General features: G+C 45.2%; 1 protein-coding gene across 1 annotated transcript in view; it reads right to left on the bottom strand.

Annotated features, from left to right (window-relative positions):
* The window catches only part of ccser1 (coiled-coil serine-rich protein 1), a 136,379-nt gene extending 130,457 nt beyond the window's left edge, over positions 1-5,922 (bottom strand). Inside the window, 2 exon segments of the mRNA XM_034234800.1 lie at positions 198-1,215; positions 5,677-5,922. Of these exon segments, the coding sequence (XP_034090691.1) occupies positions 198-1,190 (993 nt within the window). The 5' untranslated portion in view covers positions 1,191-1,215; positions 5,677-5,922.
* Between the last annotated feature and the right edge of the window lie 12,565 nt (positions 5,923-18,487).

Consider the following 18,487-nt stretch of genomic DNA (forward strand, 5'->3'; position numbering starts at 1 on the left):
TGCCAACAAGAAGAAATATTTACTGATTGAATGATTTTGCATACCTAAGACAAGTTGCATTTTCATCTTAAAATTCATGGTGTTTCTCTATTATTCCCGAAACCTTTACATAAAGTTTACGGTTTGTCTTTAACGGTCAACCCATTTGATTCCAAAACCCATACATGATTGACAGCAAAAAGAAACAGGCACACTACCTGGGATGAAGAAACAACCAAGCTGAAGTTCTCTGGAGCAGGGGGGGATTCAGGTGGGGATTCAGGTGGAGCTGGGTAGACATCTGACCCGGGCTCAGAGGCAGGAGGGGCTACAGGGGTTCCGGGGCTGGGAGCTGGCAGAGCATCCACCTCAGACACAGAATCCTCCGTGATGGGGATGAACTCTGAAGGGGTGATGGCTGTGGTTCGGTCCTCTGATATCATAGGGGACTGGAGTGAGCTTTCCCCACCGGCACCAAGCTCCCCTGGCCATGAGCCCGGGGTGAGGCCCCCGGCCCCCGGAGTGATGGTGGTGGAGCTCGGAGGTTCCAGATTCACTTCTGGAGGTCTGTGGTGGTCGGAGGTCCGGGAGAAGCGGTGGTGAGCGGAGAAAGATTTGGGCAGTAGCGTTTTCTTCCGTGACGACCGTTTGCTATTACTACCTCCACTGTAGTCATCCAGGAACCCGGAGTCGTCACCCTCATTGGCCCCTGAGCCACTGATACAGTTTGTAAAGACATTTCGATTGGCTGTGGAGGAGGAAGAAGAGGACGCTTTTTCAAAATCCTCCGTCTGAGAGCGGGAGATCTTCTTTTGCTTGTGGCTGCCGAATCCAAAGGAGTGGCGTGACTTTGGGCGTCCACCACCTTCACTGAACCCCGTTGACGATGACGTTGAAATCTGCTGGTTATTTCCATTTGCGTCAGTGCTCTGTGTCAGCGGGGGGGTGAGGTTTAGGTTGATAGGCTTGACACGTGGATCACTATTCCGTTTAGCTGATAAATTGAGGGATGGAGTTCTGAAAAAGCTGCGGCGTTTCCCCGTGCTGCCTGAACTGGAGTTGGTGCTGGAAGGTGAGGAGGTGTGGACGCCATTGCCCTGTCCACCTGAAGAGGGAGAGGAGGGGAGGGAGTCCTGCCTCTTACTGCTGCTGCGGCGGAAGATTGGCAGGCGGGACACAAGTGTGGACCGACGTGAGCCTGATTCACCCATCGAGAAGCAGTGGAAGTGGGGCACTCTGAGGAAACAAACAAACACAAAAAAACATTTAATGGATACAACATGCATCAACAAAGATTCATATTCAACGTGACCAATCTGTTGTTGGGAAATATTAAAGGCATCTAATAGTTCTGACATTCACAACTTGCAACATGACATCAAATATCATGATATTGTTTTAACAAATACGTCTAATATTGATATAGCGATGATATTGTAGGGTTGACTATTGCTGCATTATACAGGTACTATAAAACCTGATCATAAAGGAATTGTCCATAACATCATTAAGGCCATTTATATATATTTTTGTAATGATCACTACCAGCAATGGAAGCACATGCTGACTGTCTTTCCTTGAGAATTGAGTCCGTTTCTAACCGAGTTTAGCTACCGTTATAAACTGACAATTAAACCCTTTGTTCAAGCCAAGAATCAGATATAATAAGCATAATTCATCTCTGCTCAGTCATGAATGATGAAAAACAATGCAATGAGGCTCAGCAGTTACACTACTAACAATACTTTTGTTTATTTGATGCTACCCATAAGAAATGCAAGCCCGTTTTGACCTTTCTTAATAGTATTCCACATTGGGAATATCAAGAACTGCCTCCAGTGTTTAGCACAGGTTTCTTAAAGTAAAAACAAAGGTGACAAAAATGAATCATTATGGTGGGACTGTTCAATTCTTTAATTGTCGGTCTTTTAAGGTTTAACCTTGAAAAATCCTTTAGGAATATTTCTTATTTATCTTTTGTATTTTTGTTTTATCCCGGGTAATTGGTAAATAAACTTGTTTTAAAGCACAACATGCAAAAGAAGACAAAAACGAGGGGGGGCCCTATTCAAGGACTATCATCTCAGATTGATGATAGAAAAGAAAAAATGAAATATAAAAAAGTAATGAGCCTTAACTTAGAGCTACATATATTAACTCTCTGTTTCAACTGCACCAACTGTCTTTTAGAGTAAAAAGTAAGAGTATCAGGCTGAAACACTGTGCCTCATGTAATCTTCATTTACAAACGGCTTTATACAATTGTACACAGAAAGCCTCTTAGTGAATTAATTAAGAGGGGTCATTGTCTGTAAGAACCGACTGAAGTGTTTAGTCAAAGATTAAAGGAAGACATTAATTCATGTTTTACTTGTTTCCTACAATGAATTAAACACTACAAGTCACAGTTTGGCTAAGAGGCTGTCACTGTGAGAGCCTCTCTGTGTAATAAGCTTGTATTGACACCCTTCACTGAAGTGGCTCATGAGTGTGTGAACTCCTTAAAAGTACATTTGATCAAGTTGGGATACAGACGGGTCCTTTTTCTTTTTTAAGTGGACTCAGCTCACGTAATATATAAAAGCGGTAATTGATATTTATCTATGTACCTAATTTATGTCAACATTTAGAGTAATTATGATATTGTGAACAATTAAATAGTATATTCAAAATGGATCAATTGGATTGGATCAATTCAATTGGATTGGATTGGATCAATTCAAGATATCTGTGCAAGTGAAATAATTTGCAGGTTAGCACCCTAGTCAAATATGTATTAAAACATTTCAGATTAACCAGCAGGTCAGAAGTTACCCTCACCACAGACATTTGACCAGGTCATGACACTCTGGCCTGTCTCATTGTGACCAGGTAAACAACGTTTAACTAATTATATAGAGATTAAAACAGATTGAGAACAGTCCTACCAGTCCGGTGCAATAGGAAAAACACTTTTAGGCAATGGCTAGTAGCTATCAGGCCTGGTGAACACACTTCCAACGCAAAAGCATAACACAAAATCACTGCTGATAAAATGAAGGCCCACCCACATGGAGTGTGCCCACGCTGAAGCTCCACAAAGGGAAGGTTGAGAGGTGATAACTGCACTGAAACAGGTGTTTACTTCCCGATTGCCTGGCCACTGTACAAAAAACGATACCTGAATCAGAACTTCCGCTTATCTCAGTTCCTCTTCCCTTTGCTCTGTAGTGCAGTATAACGGGCTGCTGTGTTGGATAACAAATCATAGAGCATAAACTATTTGATTTGCTGCTTCCTTGACTTCCATTCGAATGCTGAATTACAAATTGCCTGAGCTAAATAAACGGGGCTCGACTATTCTTGCTCTGGACATTTCAGTAGTTTAATTTAAAGCAACTGTCCAAATAATATAATTATTGATGTAAAGCCTTGACATATTTTGTTCTTGCACTGCTGTGTAGTTTGAATTGTCTTATAATCCCATACGACTGCCTGACTCTTCCCCTGTTACTCAATAAACCAAACGGCTTCCAAATTCCCATTTGAATGCACTTTTACACTGATAAACCATTAGACTATCTCACGGTTTGAAAGAATAAATAAAGGTGTGTATGGCGTGTGCGTAGTGTAACTGGGTGTTTCCTATAAAACAGGTTATTGATGCATTTTTGACAGACTAAATATTAGGCAACACTGTAAGGCTGAAAATAGAAAGAAATATGATTCATACAAGCTTACATACAAGTTTTCTGATGTCTGATAAGAAATCTTGAGACTTTTTTTAAACACATTGTGGCTCTACCAAAGTAAGATAAGAATTTGTTTTAGACTGTGTGGGAGTTGCTTTTAGAAGGTGTGTGTTTTCATACAGGGAGTGATCTGCCTTCAATGATTTGCTTGCTGGTATTGTCAAACAAATATATTCCAATATTGTATCTGCATTAAGACACAATAAAAAATGGATACATGGATATAAGGGCCAAACATTTACAAACACTGTATTCTCTGTTCACTTAATTAGGGTACACTGAGAAATGTAAAATACCATGAAACAGAAATATAAGGTAGCACTCAACATACTACACTAATTCCTTTATGATAACTAATCTACCATCACATGACCTATGTAACATATAGTTTCTGCAACCTATGGAATGCATAGAATAACAAAACTGCTTAGCCTATAGCTATAAATATGCAAGTCAGGACATGTGATCAAAACAACAAGCTATCTTGAGCAAGAAGTCGCCTTTTTACCGTAAACTCAAATGTGAAATGTAAACTCTCACCTCTAACCTGACAGAAAAACTGCTACTCTGAACACATGTTAACCATCTTATTTTTAAGAACACTTAACCAAACTGCAGACTAAAAACAGAGTTACTCAATTATACTACACATGTCGTTGTATGGACATTTGGATACTACATTAACAGTGGAGGATTTGGAGGCTGAGGAACACATCGCAACTCAAGAACGGCATGCAAATAGAAAAATGCAAAACAAAAGCCAACACTGGCTGCATGCTGCAAATAAAGACGAACATCAGCTAAAATGATCAATAGTTCACCATATCTAATACAACACTTACCTTCTCTTTATCACAGGCATGATCACGAAAATGATAGTGCACTAAACAGGGTGTTGGTACACACTCAAAACAGTAACTTCTCTATTTGTAAACTCAGTGTTTCTATTGGCCAATCATATGCAAGATCAAGTTCAAATGTATGTGAGACGGAGCATGGAAAAGTATTATTATCCATGGAAAATCAGCAATACATATACACAATATTCAAATCATAACCTATTAAATACAATGTGATAAAAATCCAATAACAATAAATAACATAGACAGCTATATTTTTTACAGATGTATCCACTCAAAACAGAGCTTTCTCTTTATGTATGACAGTAGTCAACATATTTTGAAGCTATTATTGCACCTGTTTTACTCTTACTTCAAATTCTGAAGTAGAAGGGTAGGATCTACAGATTCGTTTTTAAAGACTAACTTCTCCCAAATGTTATTTCTTACAGTATTTTAGGAAGTGAGATTCTGTCTTAACTTCTCTTTTATGACAGAGCTCACTCCACATCCCCAGAAGGACTTTTACATCAGTTTTCCCAGGCTGAGTGAAAACAAAAGCTAGTGTTTACAAGTAAATATTCCTTTAATGTGTGGCTCAAAATGTATTTATTATGTTCAGAATGGTTGCTGACATAGTGGTACCTTGTGATGCATAGTGATTGTTGGTTAGCCCACTCCCCCTTTAAAGCATCACTTATTAATGAATGGGCCTTAGCATGATACTGTTACTGTGTGCCTACCAACACTTGTTACTGTTCTCTGTCAACCAATTAGCTATAGCCAGTATCAGATATTACAGCAGTAATGAGATGAGATGCGGGGATGTAAATGTGAGTGACCACCAGTAGCAGCAGCAGCAGCCAGCGGGAAACAGTAGCTGTCAAACAGAAACGTCAACAACGCTCTGAAGCCTGCCGACCTTAAATCCAGACTAGCTAGCTGGGTCAAATCACTGACAGTCAGCCGTCGGGAGTAAGCTCTGGGGCTAATGGCTGCTACGACATTACATCAATAAAATGCAGTGTATCGCTTTCTCCAGGCTGTAAAGGTCGGGGGCAATACAGTCGCGTGCACTGTCCGGTGTTTCAGGCGGACTGGCTAGCAGCAGCGGCACACACACTTACCTTGCGCAGAGTCCCAGCAGAGTCTCTACCGACGCCGAGCAGCTGGATAAATCTTCGCTTTGTGCTCACACGAGTTACCATAGCCTACATGGAGGAATCTGGAAGTATACAATGGTCCTGGAATTGCACTGAGGTAGCACCTTGTGTTGCACTGACGCCGATATTACACCTCTGTGACGTGGAGGCTCTTTTCCTCCTTCGTCTCTTCCGCGTTTCGACGACAGGCTGCGAACGTGCACAGCGTGACGTCCTTCTTCTTCCTCATACTCCTCCTCCTCCCTCTCCTTCTCCCACAGATCAGAATCCTCCAGCAGGTGGAGGGATGGACAATTACATCTCTCACTGGCAAATATAATCGATCCTTAATCTGGATCTTCTCATAAGTAGCATACTAAATATTGGGATGTCTAATATTGAAGGAATTGCCCATTCACTATCCCTTAAACAGAAAGTTACTCCTCTGGCATGTCAACATGAGTATGTCAGTGTTTTATATCAGATAAGAGGATTATTATTATTTATCCAACTCATTTACATTGAAGTATCACTGATAAAATAAAGATTAAAATTGAAAAGTCACTTTAAAATATAGTAAACTAAAGCTTTAGGCTATAAATACATGTCAAAAACGAAAAATTGAACTTTTAGTGATAAGATTTAGGATTAAAGGTCCAGTGTGTAGGATTTAGCATCTAGTGTTGAGTTTGCAGATAGCATAAACTGAATTTACCCTTTTAATGGCAGAAGTTTTGGTTTAGATGCCGAAAGCACATATGTAAAGATTTACATTACCAAAGGCTCCATTCTATTTACTAAGTCTCCAAGTTAGCCATATCAGTGTGAACATGCGCAATACTAGATACATTTTACCTACTTACCTATGGAATCCAACCATCAAAATCCTGTAATTTTCAAGTCGAAATGCCTACTATGTGTCAGGGAAACTTAAGGTGGCCTTCAGGTAACCTTGAAAATTCAATAAAAAGAGCAGTTTCTAATCTAATTAAAACACAATTATTCGTTTCATGTCATTATACTAATAGAAACATATTTAATTTGTGCGAATGCTGTTTACAGCATTCCACTATAGTTATTTTCTTTATTCTTCCGTCTTCCGTATTCTTCTTCTTCTTATTTCACCAAATAGTTTGGCTCTCAATAACTTCAGCATACTTTTCAGCTACAGAAACCATTCAAATATCAAAATATTCAGCCTTTTCAGCACATGATGGGTACATTTCAACTTTTTCAAAATATGTTGTACTTTTTGAAATATTCAGCTTTTTAAACTATTTTTTTAACATACTCAATGGGAGGAACCTTCAAATCCTCTTTTACCTACACATTGTGCAAAATGCTACTCCTTCCCTATGCTCCTTCCACATACTTTCAGCTAGAGACTTCATTCCAACTTTAAAATGATCACAAGACCGTCAGCTATAAAACTGATCTTCAGATGTTTCATACTTGTAACACTTTTTGAGATATTTAACTTAGTTTGGAGCTTGGTAAAGAGGCTTTCTTCAGATTTTAACATTAGTGTGTATAGAGTGTGTTGATTTGTGTTGGTTCTCTCGCGTCCAGGAGGGAGTTAAAATAAGATACAATGTAGTCTCTGAAAAGGTTCAAATTGGTACTTTAATTAAGTAATGTGGTTCTGAAACAAACAGAGCGATACAGGAGACAACAGCTGTTGTCTCGAAGTTGCAGCGGTGAAAAGAGAGTGAGATCACGTTATCTCCCAGCCTGTCTTTTGCTTTTAATTTGTAAAGCACTTTGAATCGCCACGTGCTGAAAAGTGCTATATAAATAAAATTGCCTCGTCTCGCCTCGCCTCTATTTCTTGGCTCCTCCTCTCAATGGCGACTGTTACGTGGGGGATCCACCTTCCTCTTTCTCCAATGTCCGATATCGCGCATATATATCGGAAATAAGGTCTGTGGTTGACACAAATTGAAGAGACAGATCACGTTTTGTTCTACGACATTAAATACATCAGCAGTGACCCCACTGGTGATTTTTTAAGAGTTTACGTGTCTGAAAAACGATGGTTGTTAACAAGTGGCTGAATAGGACTACAGAAGTTGTCAAGGCCGTTGTACGCCATTACACCGAACATGTAAACACTCCCGCTAAGTTTGTTTTTTCCCCCGTGTTCTGCTTGAAAGCAAGTACCTGCCTCCTGCAAACTGTTAAAATAAACGCTTCAACTTGTACAATTTTGAATCTGTATTTTTGAATATGGATCTTAAATTGGCGTGACGTTGAAGCAGCGACCCTGCTGTAGTTCGTTTATAGCATAACGTTAGCATTTTGCTTCTGGCGACTAGATGATTATGATTCAAAAATTATAAAAGTAGGGTAGACATGTGGATATTATCCGGTTGAACAAAACGTCTATTAAATTTGTGTCAACCACAGACCTTATTTCGAGCTATTTTCCAAAATCCTATGGAGAAATTGCATTGCTTTTTTGTCGAATGAACCGGAAGGAGTTTACTTCCGGGTTTTAGGACGTGTCACTGTTGCGCTCGAAAAAAAAGCAGACTTTGACGCTCCTCACGGTCCTGACATCCTCCACGCGTTGACATTTTCACTATAGGAACCACGCCACAACAGTGTGATGTTTGTAGGTTTATTGCAAGAAGTAACAATGAATTGATATGGAGGGGTTGATAAGATGTACTGGTCTGGCTGGACGTGCTGTGGTCCGTGCAGAGGGAGACTCAGAGTGGGGGTACCGTCTCAGGTATGATCTGCTCGGGCTGATTGCGGGCCCCCAAAAGAGTCGGATTAAATGCAGCTGACTTGAGCGTGTGCATGTCTGACGTCGTTTAGATCGTTGCGGATGTAAGCGTGGTACGCTTGGGATGACCAGCGGCCGAGGGCCTAGATGGTTTGGATAAGAGATGCCCGGTCTAGCTGCTGTGGACGCTGCGCTGATGAGGGAGAAATGGCTCTAATAGTGTTGCCCCCAAAATAGGCGGGATGTTCTGAAAGAATTTCTGGAACCAGAGCGCCCCAGTATGTTCCCTGGTTAAATTGTTTAATGCGGTCGGCGGCTTGACTAGCAAAGTGAACGTGGTAGGTGTAGAAACCTGAACCTCCGAACCGTAAGGCCATGTCGGGCTCTATGAAGAGGTATTCGTCTAACTCGGTTCTGCGTGTGGGATAGACTGAGCAGATGACTTCGCGGTAAAGGGAAAATGCTAAGGTGAACTCTGCAGGGGTTAAGTCCTTAAACCTCAGAGGTGATGGGTTGCGAAGCTGGACTAAACCGAAGCTGGTCTGCATTTCCCTGGGCTGGCTAGTGTCGATGATTGATGGCTGTATAGCTGAGCTAAATCTACATAATTACAGAGGAGAATCTGCTGGCGCAAGACGGGAGACACAGGAGAAGGGCGATACACTGAGGAGGCTGTCTGGATGGGTGGTGTTGCTGTGGCTAGAGTGTAGTTAGTTACACAAGGAGGAAAAACATTTGGGTGTTGGGGAAGGGATGGGATGGGGGTAGGGGAAAAAGGGATGAAGGGAGGGGGAAAGGATAGACCAGTTTGAAATGGAGGTGCTGGATGAGAGTCAGCTATTAGATTAGCATGGCCCATTGGGTTGCTGGGTGAGGCACTGGTGCTACGAAGTTAGCTGCTAAAGGAGGAAGGTAAGCAGGAGCTGGGTTGCTGTGGACTGCTGAAGATAGAGAAGAAGAAGGGATGGAGGGATGAAGGGATGTATGTGCAAGGGGATTTTGTGAGGCCTGTGAGCACAGACTGAGAGAAAGGTTGACATGAGCTGCGACATGTCAGACACAGAGAGAGCGGGCACAGGGGGGTAATACAACCTGGCCCCCGCCAGGGGGTGCTGGTAACTCAGGATGTGTCCCTGGAGGAGAACGGAGGCCTGTGACGTCACGAGTCGTGGCGCGCGTGCGGTGTTTGACTCTGAAGCGGGAAGAGCTGTGGGTCTTGTTGTTACCGGTGTGCTGCTGTAGGCTTTGTAGAGGTTGTGCAGTCTTGCCTTGTTGTCGTTTCGATGGAAGTGGATGCCATGTTCTTTGAAGTCGGAAGACTGTCCACTTCCTGAGTTCGAGCTCCATTTGCAGATTCGTCCGAGAGGTGTGTCGAGTGCGCCGCGGTGAGTGGATGAGGCAGTCGGCTGGTGGTGGGGAGATTGGAGCTGGCTGTGCCTGTTGTGGCCCCGATTGTTTGCCCTAGCTGGCGGAGGAGACAAAGCCTGGGATCTATCTGGAGTCGGAGGTATTTCGTTGGGGGAGCTTGAGTGAAAGTGACGGCTGGTGTGTGTGGGACACTGATTGCCGACCGCAAGCGGCTCCATTCGGATGCTTGGCTGTGATCCGGCTGCTGTGCCGTGGATGGCAGACAGCTGATGTCGACGAGATCTTCGTCTGACTCCGGCAAGTTGATCAGCAGTTCGGGATCCATGGTGAGTTTAAATGGTTGTAGTAGTAGCGTTTAAAGTTTGTTTGAACCGTGACGACACGCGGCGTGAATCACGGTCTGCCTGTCTGTCTTTGAGAGAATGGAGACAAGCAGTGGCCGGAAGTTTGAGTTTAGAGACGGGGTTTAGGCGTGGCCATACTTCATTTACTGAAAGCAGCTACCGTTTTTAAACTATAGTTAGAAATGTAAGAGGTTTATTTCTCATTCAGAACAATGGAAAGGCTCTCCTTTCACAGCACATCTCCATGGAAACCTTTGATCTCTGGGCTCAGTTTGATAACGTCGTCACCATAGTAACCTTTGATCTCTGGGCTTACACACACAGGTGTTTGATAACGTCGTCACCTCAAACACAAACACACAGGCCATGTCTCAATTCAGGGGTTGCATCCTTCGAAGGGTGCATTCGTAGACCGCATATGTCCCTTCCGCCGATAGAAGGCTGTCCCAATTCAAACAAAAGACAAGACTCCTTTGAATGCAGCCCACGAATGCGGCCTTCTTTTCCCGGATTTGAAGGATACATCTGATGTATCCTCCGCGGTCTACCATATCCCAGGATGCAATGCGCGCTGGGGACGAGTGAGTTAAGTTTTGTTCAAATTAAATGGCGGACCGGTCTCCCCAGTAGAGTGGATTTAAAAGCAGCAGCAAGCAGAGGAATCACTATTAAATGTGAGTGTTGGGTTTTTAACTTACTTTAAAATAACTAACGACACACGTCAAACCCAAGGGGCATTAAAACGTACATTTTCGTTAAATAATACGGATAAATACGTGACGTTAGTGACGCTAACTAGCTAGCTGGACGTGCTGCACTGTTGGTTTACACTTATTCTTAATTCAATTCAGAAGTTTACTAAAGTCATACAGAGATCTTGGCTCTGTTATAGATAAGTTATACTTTATATTACATCTATAAATAGACCAAAGTGAAAACATTTAGACCTGTATAGCCTACGGTGGGATTTATAAAATGGTACCCTGACGTAGCTGCTGTTTGCTTTATTTATTTCTCTGACATTTTGCAATGTTTTACTGTTTATTAAACTTTGGGACAACATTGCAACCTTTGTATTCAGCTCATGCTGCTTTGAGGTAGGGCTACAAATTATTTGAAATATTTCCACCAGATTTGATCATCTTTTATTTGGGTTAAAGTGTATTTAATTTATCGTAATCCCATAATAATAACACAATCAAAAATGGACAGCAGCCTTTTGCTTGATTTTAGTTGTTGCAGTGCTGTCAAAGGGATGCAAGCTGTGACTGTCATTTCTTGTCTTTAGTTTTATAAAAACCAAGACAGTACATCATTTTAAATAATCCTTTAGGGATTGTTTGTCTGTGTTTTAATATGATGAATTCACTTTGTTCCTCTTGTTTTTCTCTGTGATTAGGACAATTCTGGAAAAATTGATCTGCTGGAGAAGGACCCTTAATCTGAAAAGTGCACGGCAAATCAGCAGGACAGAGCTGCCATCCACCTGGACCCCCGTGGTGCTGGAGAAAGCAGAACGGCGTTCAGGAACATCATCCACCCAAACCTCTGCTTACTGCACTCCTACAGGCGTATGACTGCAGAACTATAGGTTACTTGCGTAATCCCAGTTCTCAGAGTAACATGAAGTGGGATGCGCCTCATCGCGGAGCAAACAGAAGCATCAATCTCATTACGCCAATCCTGATTGGCTGGAGATCTTGACGTCAGCGTCAGGGAAATCACCCCCTATAAGTAGCTTGCGCCACAACGCATGCGCCATTCAAAATAAGCACCTCTTCTCGCTTCACCATAGCAAGGAGGGCCGTCTGGTGAGACATCTCACTTCATGTTACTCTGAGAACTGGGGTTACGCAAGTAACCTATAGTTCTCATTCATAACACTCCGTTCGATGTCTCACTATGGGAAATTGTAGCTCCCGTATTGCCAGACGAGCTTATCTCGAAAATCACCAAACCAACCAGAACTTAACAGGTAGAGCTCTGACTCAACCAGGTGCCCAGCACTGCTTGAGTCACACTGGGAGCAGAACGTCCAGCCTGTTAGGAGGCAGACAAAAGTGAGCGGCGAGGACCAGCTCGCCGCTGCACCAATGTCTTTGATGGGAGACATCCTGGACAGAGTCCAGAATGCAGCCAGACTCTGAGTCGAAAGAGCTCGCGGACCCGAGGGTGCCTGCGAACTCTGACTCGTATGAGCCCCAAAGCAATTGCTTCCACAGACCAGTGGGAGAGCCGTTGCTTAGTAACAGGCTTGCCCTTATAAGGGTTAGCCCAGGACACAAGGGGTTGGTCATTATGACAAAGCACCCTTGATCTGTCCCTGTACGTGCGTGAAGCACGGGTTGGACACGGCAAATCCGGCCGCTGTTCCCCGGAGGAATACAGTGGCGGGGAGGATGCCTTAATGTCAAATGTGGTACCCGAACCGACCGCCTTAAGATAAAGGCAGGGTCAGGCTTCAACCACACTCTGTTTGCCCTGGGGCAAACTGAGTGCATGAAAACTGTACAGATAGTGCATGAGTGCCACTGGCTCGCTTGGCAGCTGCCAGGGTCAGCGTCATGTCACACTGTATTTAGATTGTACCACTCACGGGCCAGGCCCATAGAGCCAAGCGCTCTGGGTGTGGGTGAAAGATCGCCCCCCCCCGCTTGGGACAGTATGTCCCTGCGTAGTGGGAGCTGCCATGGCTGCCCGCACAGCAGCTGATATATCTCCGCTAGCCAGTACATAGCTGGCCAGTGCGGAGCTATCAGGATAAGTGTGTGGCGTTGCTCTCTCACTCTGGCCAGAGTTGGGGGTATCAGAGCCAGGGGTGGGAACGCGTACAGAAGGGCCGGGGGCCAATTGTGCGCGAGTGCATCCACGCCTAACGGTGCATTTAGATCGCGCATCGAAAAGAACAGCTGACACTGAGCGTTGTCTTTCGATGCGAACAGATCCACCGCGGCTCTGCCGTAACGCACCCACAGCTGGCTCACAATCCTTGGATGTAGAGTCCAGTCTGCATAAAGTGGTATACCTCTGGACAGTAGATCTGCCCCGAGGTTCCTCACTCCCGGAACGTGCGTCGCTCTCAGAGAGAGGAGACGCCTACCGCTCCATAGGATAAGTTTGCGCGCCAGTGTGTGTAACTGGAGAGAACGCAAACCCCCTTGGCGGTTAATATACGATATTGTGGTCGTATTGTCTGTCCTCACGAGGACGTGATGTCCCCTGAGGAAAGGCAGAAAGCGTTTTAGGGTGAGAAACACCGCTAAAAGCTCCAGGTAATTTATGTGCGCCTGCTGGAGGTCTCTGCTCCAGAGACCCCTCACCGGGCGACCTTCATAAATACCTCCCCAACCTGTCAGACATGCGTCCGTGGTGACCACTTTCCGTGAAAGGACAGCACCCATAGGCACACCTCGTACTAGAAAAGTCGGGTGCAGCCAGTGGCGCAGTGTCATTACGCATTTCACAGTAACTATCACTCTCCGCGCGCCATGGCGCGCAGGGTTTAGTTTTAGGGCGGCCACCCAGCGCTGAAACTCCCTCATGTGTAAGCGTCCCAGTCGTACGACCAGGATGGCTGACGCCATGAGCCCCAGCAATCGCAGGCATGATCTGAGGAGAACATGTTTGCGCAGCTGGAAAAGAGCGAGACAAGCTCTGAAAGCTTTCACTCTATCCGCTGACAAGCGAGCTGAAAAGGGCACCGAGTTCAGGTGTAAACCCAGGAAGAGTATAGTCTGCGCGGGGCACAACATGCTCTTCTCTGTGTTTATTATGAAACCCAGGTTGAGCAGGTGCTTTACGAGGACATTTGTCTGCGTAACAACCTCCTGCTCCGACTGTGCGAGAAGCAGCCAGTCGTCCAGGTAGGTCGCCAGGCGAATACCCTGTTGTCTTAACGGGGCTATCGCGGCTTCCGTACATCGTACAAACACCCTTGGACTGAGAGACAGACCGAAGGGGAGTACTCTGTATTCATAACAGATCCCCTGAGGGGGGGGTGACAGCGAATTGGAGTCTGTAGCCCCGTGTTACTGTCTTGAAAACCCAAGCAGATGATTTGAGCATCTTCCACTGCATGCTCCTTAGAGCCAGTGGAGATGTCACATCTCTTCCCCTCTGAGTCTCTATTTGTTGTGTTATGGGGCCCTCTAGTGTCTGAACACAGTGGTGCCCCCTTTCGACAATCCCCACCGACACTGCGCATGCGCATGACGGTGGTGCCTTCACAACCCCAGCCGGCACTGCGCATGCGCGTGGCGGTGGTGCTTTTAAAACCCCAGCCGGCACTGCGCATGCGCGTGACGGTGGTGCCTTCACAGACCCGCCTGTAATCCGCCTTTTGAGAGATGCCGAAGCTGCTCTCAGAAGGGGAACAGTTGACGGGCTGTTTATTGGTTTTATTGTTTTTCTTATCATTTTTTTGAGCTGCGCCCTCGGCCTGAAGCCTGGATGCGTCAGCGGCAAATGTTTAATGACAGAGGAACAAACAGATTTGTGACATGTGTTTTTGCGGACTTGAGGATTGTGTTGAGGCATCTCTCGAGGCGGCGGGAACACATTTAGAGCTGGGGAACCGTGGACTTCCAGCTCTGTCACGGAGGGGAGAAGGAGGGGCTGTCACGCCGCTCGCTTCTTCTTCCTCGCCTGCTGGCCGAAATTCTGGGTTGGCTGCGCCTGAGCTGCAGCCGGAACCGGAGATTTTCTGGGCCAGCTCGCCCTCGTCTCCAGCCTGGGCTGGGGACTCGGGGCGGGCTGCGACCTCTGCGTTTTCGGTGTTTTAAACCGAGCAGGGTTCAAGGCAGCTTGGGCGAAGGACTGCTGCTGCGAAGGCAGCGGCTGGACCCTTCGAGGGAGGCAGAGGTGGAGTGCCTCGTCCTCCCTCTTTTTCGACTCACACCTCCTTTGCATGGAAGCAAGAGCGGAGCCGAAAATTCCCTCGGGAACGATGGACTTATCCAGCACATCCTCCTTTTCCCGGTCTGGGAGGTTGGTGAGGTTGAGCCATCTCGCTCTTTCCTGCACCACCATGATCCCCATTGCCTTACCCGTGGCCTGGACGGCGCAGCGTTGGACACGGAGACAGATGTCTGTGACCGCCGCCATCTCGTCCAGAGTGGCTGCACCCGGGTTACCCGACAGGTCCTCGCAGAGCTCCGCTTGGTAAGCGGTTAGCAGCGAGGCCACATTCAGGGCCCTGGCGGACAACGCTGCGGCTTTGTAGGACCGTTCAGTCATTGTCGACTGAAATCGGTCCGACTTTGCCGGCAGCGTGGGGTTCCTGCTTGGTGACGGGCCCATCCTCGGTAGGAGGTGGGCTGCTACCAGCGGTTCCATGGGCGGTATGCGGAGCAGGCCGAGCTTCTCCATTCCGTCACAGTCTAGGGAGGAGGCACCCTGGATTGGGACCTTGTTGCTGAAGGGCCGGTCTCTCCACGAGACCGACACCTCATCCAACATCTCCGGGAAGACCGGAAGGAGTTGTCTCTTTGTCCGCGCTGCTTGGGGAAAATATTTCCCTTCGTAGCGGGACCTGGAGGTCTCCTTGGCCATTTCAGGCCACGGGATGTCGAGTCTGGCCGCAGCGCGTTTGCACACGGCCTGCAGGTCCATACTCAGACAGGGCGAAGCTGGTATGCTATCGTCTGGGAGAGCAGCCCTCGCTCCAGGCTTTGCAGCCTGAGCCGATGACATGAAGATGTCCTCTTCATGTTCATCCGACTCGGACAGGAGGAACACCGAGGCGTCCTCTTCGTCCTCGTCGTAATTCAGCTCGAGGACATCCTCCACCATGGTGAGGTCTAACTGGAGCCCCAGCTCGGTAAAGCGTGGGGTCCCGTTCCCCGCGTGTCTTGCCGCCACCGGGTCCCGGCCTGCCAGGGCGCGGGAATCCGGTTCTGCGGCCATCTCAGATACTGAGCCCCAGACCGACATGGAGAGGGGTTCACTCTCTGTGGCAGATGCCCCCCGCGTCTTGACTGCCGGCCGGCAGGTCAGAGGACATGGGGGGTTCCTGCTCCGACAGGCTAGCTTGGCGTGCTAGCCGTCGGCGGAGGCTCTTTACGGTGAAGCGGACACAATGTCCGCACGAGCCGGGGTTGTCGATAGCGCCTCGGGCGTGTTCCAGCCCGAGGCAGGACGAGCAGACCTGGTGTGTGTCTGTGCCCGAGATCTTCAACCCGCAGCCGCAGAGTCGAGCCACCGAGTCCCTGACTCCTCTGGTGTGAGGGAGAGGGGCGTCCATCTTGTTCGCCTCGTGGCGTGGAGAGGACCCGCTCTCAACAGGTAAGTTGGGAGAAAAAAGGTGTTACCACCCTGTCCTTAATCCGGAGAAAAGGACGGTGTGGGTCTTTTATTCCCAGAGAATACTGACTGGTGTGGCAGTATGCTCCTTTTAATCATTTCCTCCTCCGTGGGGAAGAGAAAAGAAAAGACTTCCTCGCTACCGTGGTGTCGGTAGTGAGGGAGCAAGCTAACGCTAGCTTGAAAAAGTCAGACCTAGCTTACTTTCCGGGGAACGAGAGCGGCGAGGTCGATTTCAACAATAACTAGCGTTAGTAATTACCGTCTTCCTGCTAAGCAGAAGGAGTAGCCGGCAAGCGCCCGTCGACCGAAATGGATATTTGGGTTCAGTCTGTGGACCGTGAAGCTTGTCCGGCTACCATAGAGATGTGCTCTGAAGCGAGAAGAGGTGTTTGAATGGCGCATGCGTTGTGGCGCAAGCTACTTATAGGGGGTGATTTCCCTGACGCTGACGTCAAGATCTCCAGCCAATCAGGATTGGCGTAATGAGATTGATGCTTCTGTTTGCTCCGCGATGAGGCGCATCCCATAGTGAGACATCGAACGGAGTGTTATGAATGAGAACTGTAGAGATCATCACTGCTGTCACTTCAGCCTTACATACGTTTACTTCAAATTAACACATTTCATCTGTGTGCCATATAGTACATCTCATTTTGCATACTGTATATACTTATTACATTGCTGTTAACAATTTATTTATTTGCAATACTCTCTAGATTTAATCTACAATTTAGATTATATTACTTATCTAAATTGTGTTTGTTTATATTAATCTATATTTTATCTTGCACTTTTTTTGTGTCTTAGTTTCAGAATGTTGTGTCCTTTCTTTTAATATATATGTAATGATTATAGCTTGAGTCTGTCTGATTCCGAAACAGCTGCACATATAATAAAAACAAACAACTCAATAAACACACTTTTGCTGATATTTGTTTTACTGCTGGTGATGTGAAATTACATGATTGATTTCCTCTATCTCAATGATGAACGTTATAATAATAGTAGACATGAAGCTGCAGAGAGAGGATGGATATATTCTTACCTCTACTTTGTGATTAGATGAACATACAACATTGAATTAAAATAGTAATTGTTAAACACATTGTTTATTTCATTTACTGAGGTTTTAACCATTATTTACCTATTATTATGTGTACATAAGCAGTGGAATAATAGGATATCTCTAGGTCATTAAACTGTCTTAAATTTTGTTTAATTATATTAATACAAAAAATAGGTCATAGAACATCTTGAATTGTGTATTTCAGCAGAGCAGGGGGTCATGGTGGTGCTGGACCTGGAGGTACTGACTTTGTGTCAGTGGGACATAATCTGGGCTGGTTTAGGGGAAGAAAGAAAATATGAACTGTTATAATCAAAGCTATTAAGATTATAAAACTAATATTGTTAAGAATCAATTTATACAACATGCATTTAAAAAAACATCGTTTTATCAGTGCAGAAAAATTAAGACTTATTTAAAATATGAAATAATATGATTAAATTACATCAGCTATATATACATAATGTACTTGTTAACTTACTAATGTAACATTACAGGGGGCTAAAGGAACACCTTAATCGTATTTACCTGGCCATGGTTCGCTCCGTAGGCTAGACCGTCAACATGTTCCACATATTTTATACATTATTGGTGACGTTGGTTTTAGTTCAAAAGTTTGTAGTTAAAATATTCTGCTGCTTTCCCAAGCCTTTTTACTTTCTTTTCTCTTCTTAATACACATTCATTCACTACTTACATTTAACTCCTTCAGCCTACTTTCAGCTATAAACCATTCAACTTAGATTATTCAGCTATTTCCAGACATTGAGGCTATACATGTTTATACCTTTTTTTAAACCTTTTCTTTTAAATATTAAGCTTCTTCACTATTTTTCCTACTTTTCCAGTTTAACATTTCACTTTCAAGTTTTCAACAAAGTCATTGCAATGCATTTGAGCTGTAACAATTTTGATTCAAATCATTTCACTTCAGCAACAAATGTACACAGTTTACAGCATTCACACGCATTTTCAGCAGGAAAT

Source organism: Gymnodraco acuticeps, unplaced genomic scaffold (genome assembly GCF_902827175.1).
Source record: "Gymnodraco acuticeps unplaced genomic scaffold, fGymAcu1.1, whole genome shotgun sequence".
NCBI classification, from domain to species: domain Eukaryota; kingdom Metazoa; phylum Chordata; class Actinopteri; order Perciformes; family Bathydraconidae; genus Gymnodraco; species Gymnodraco acuticeps.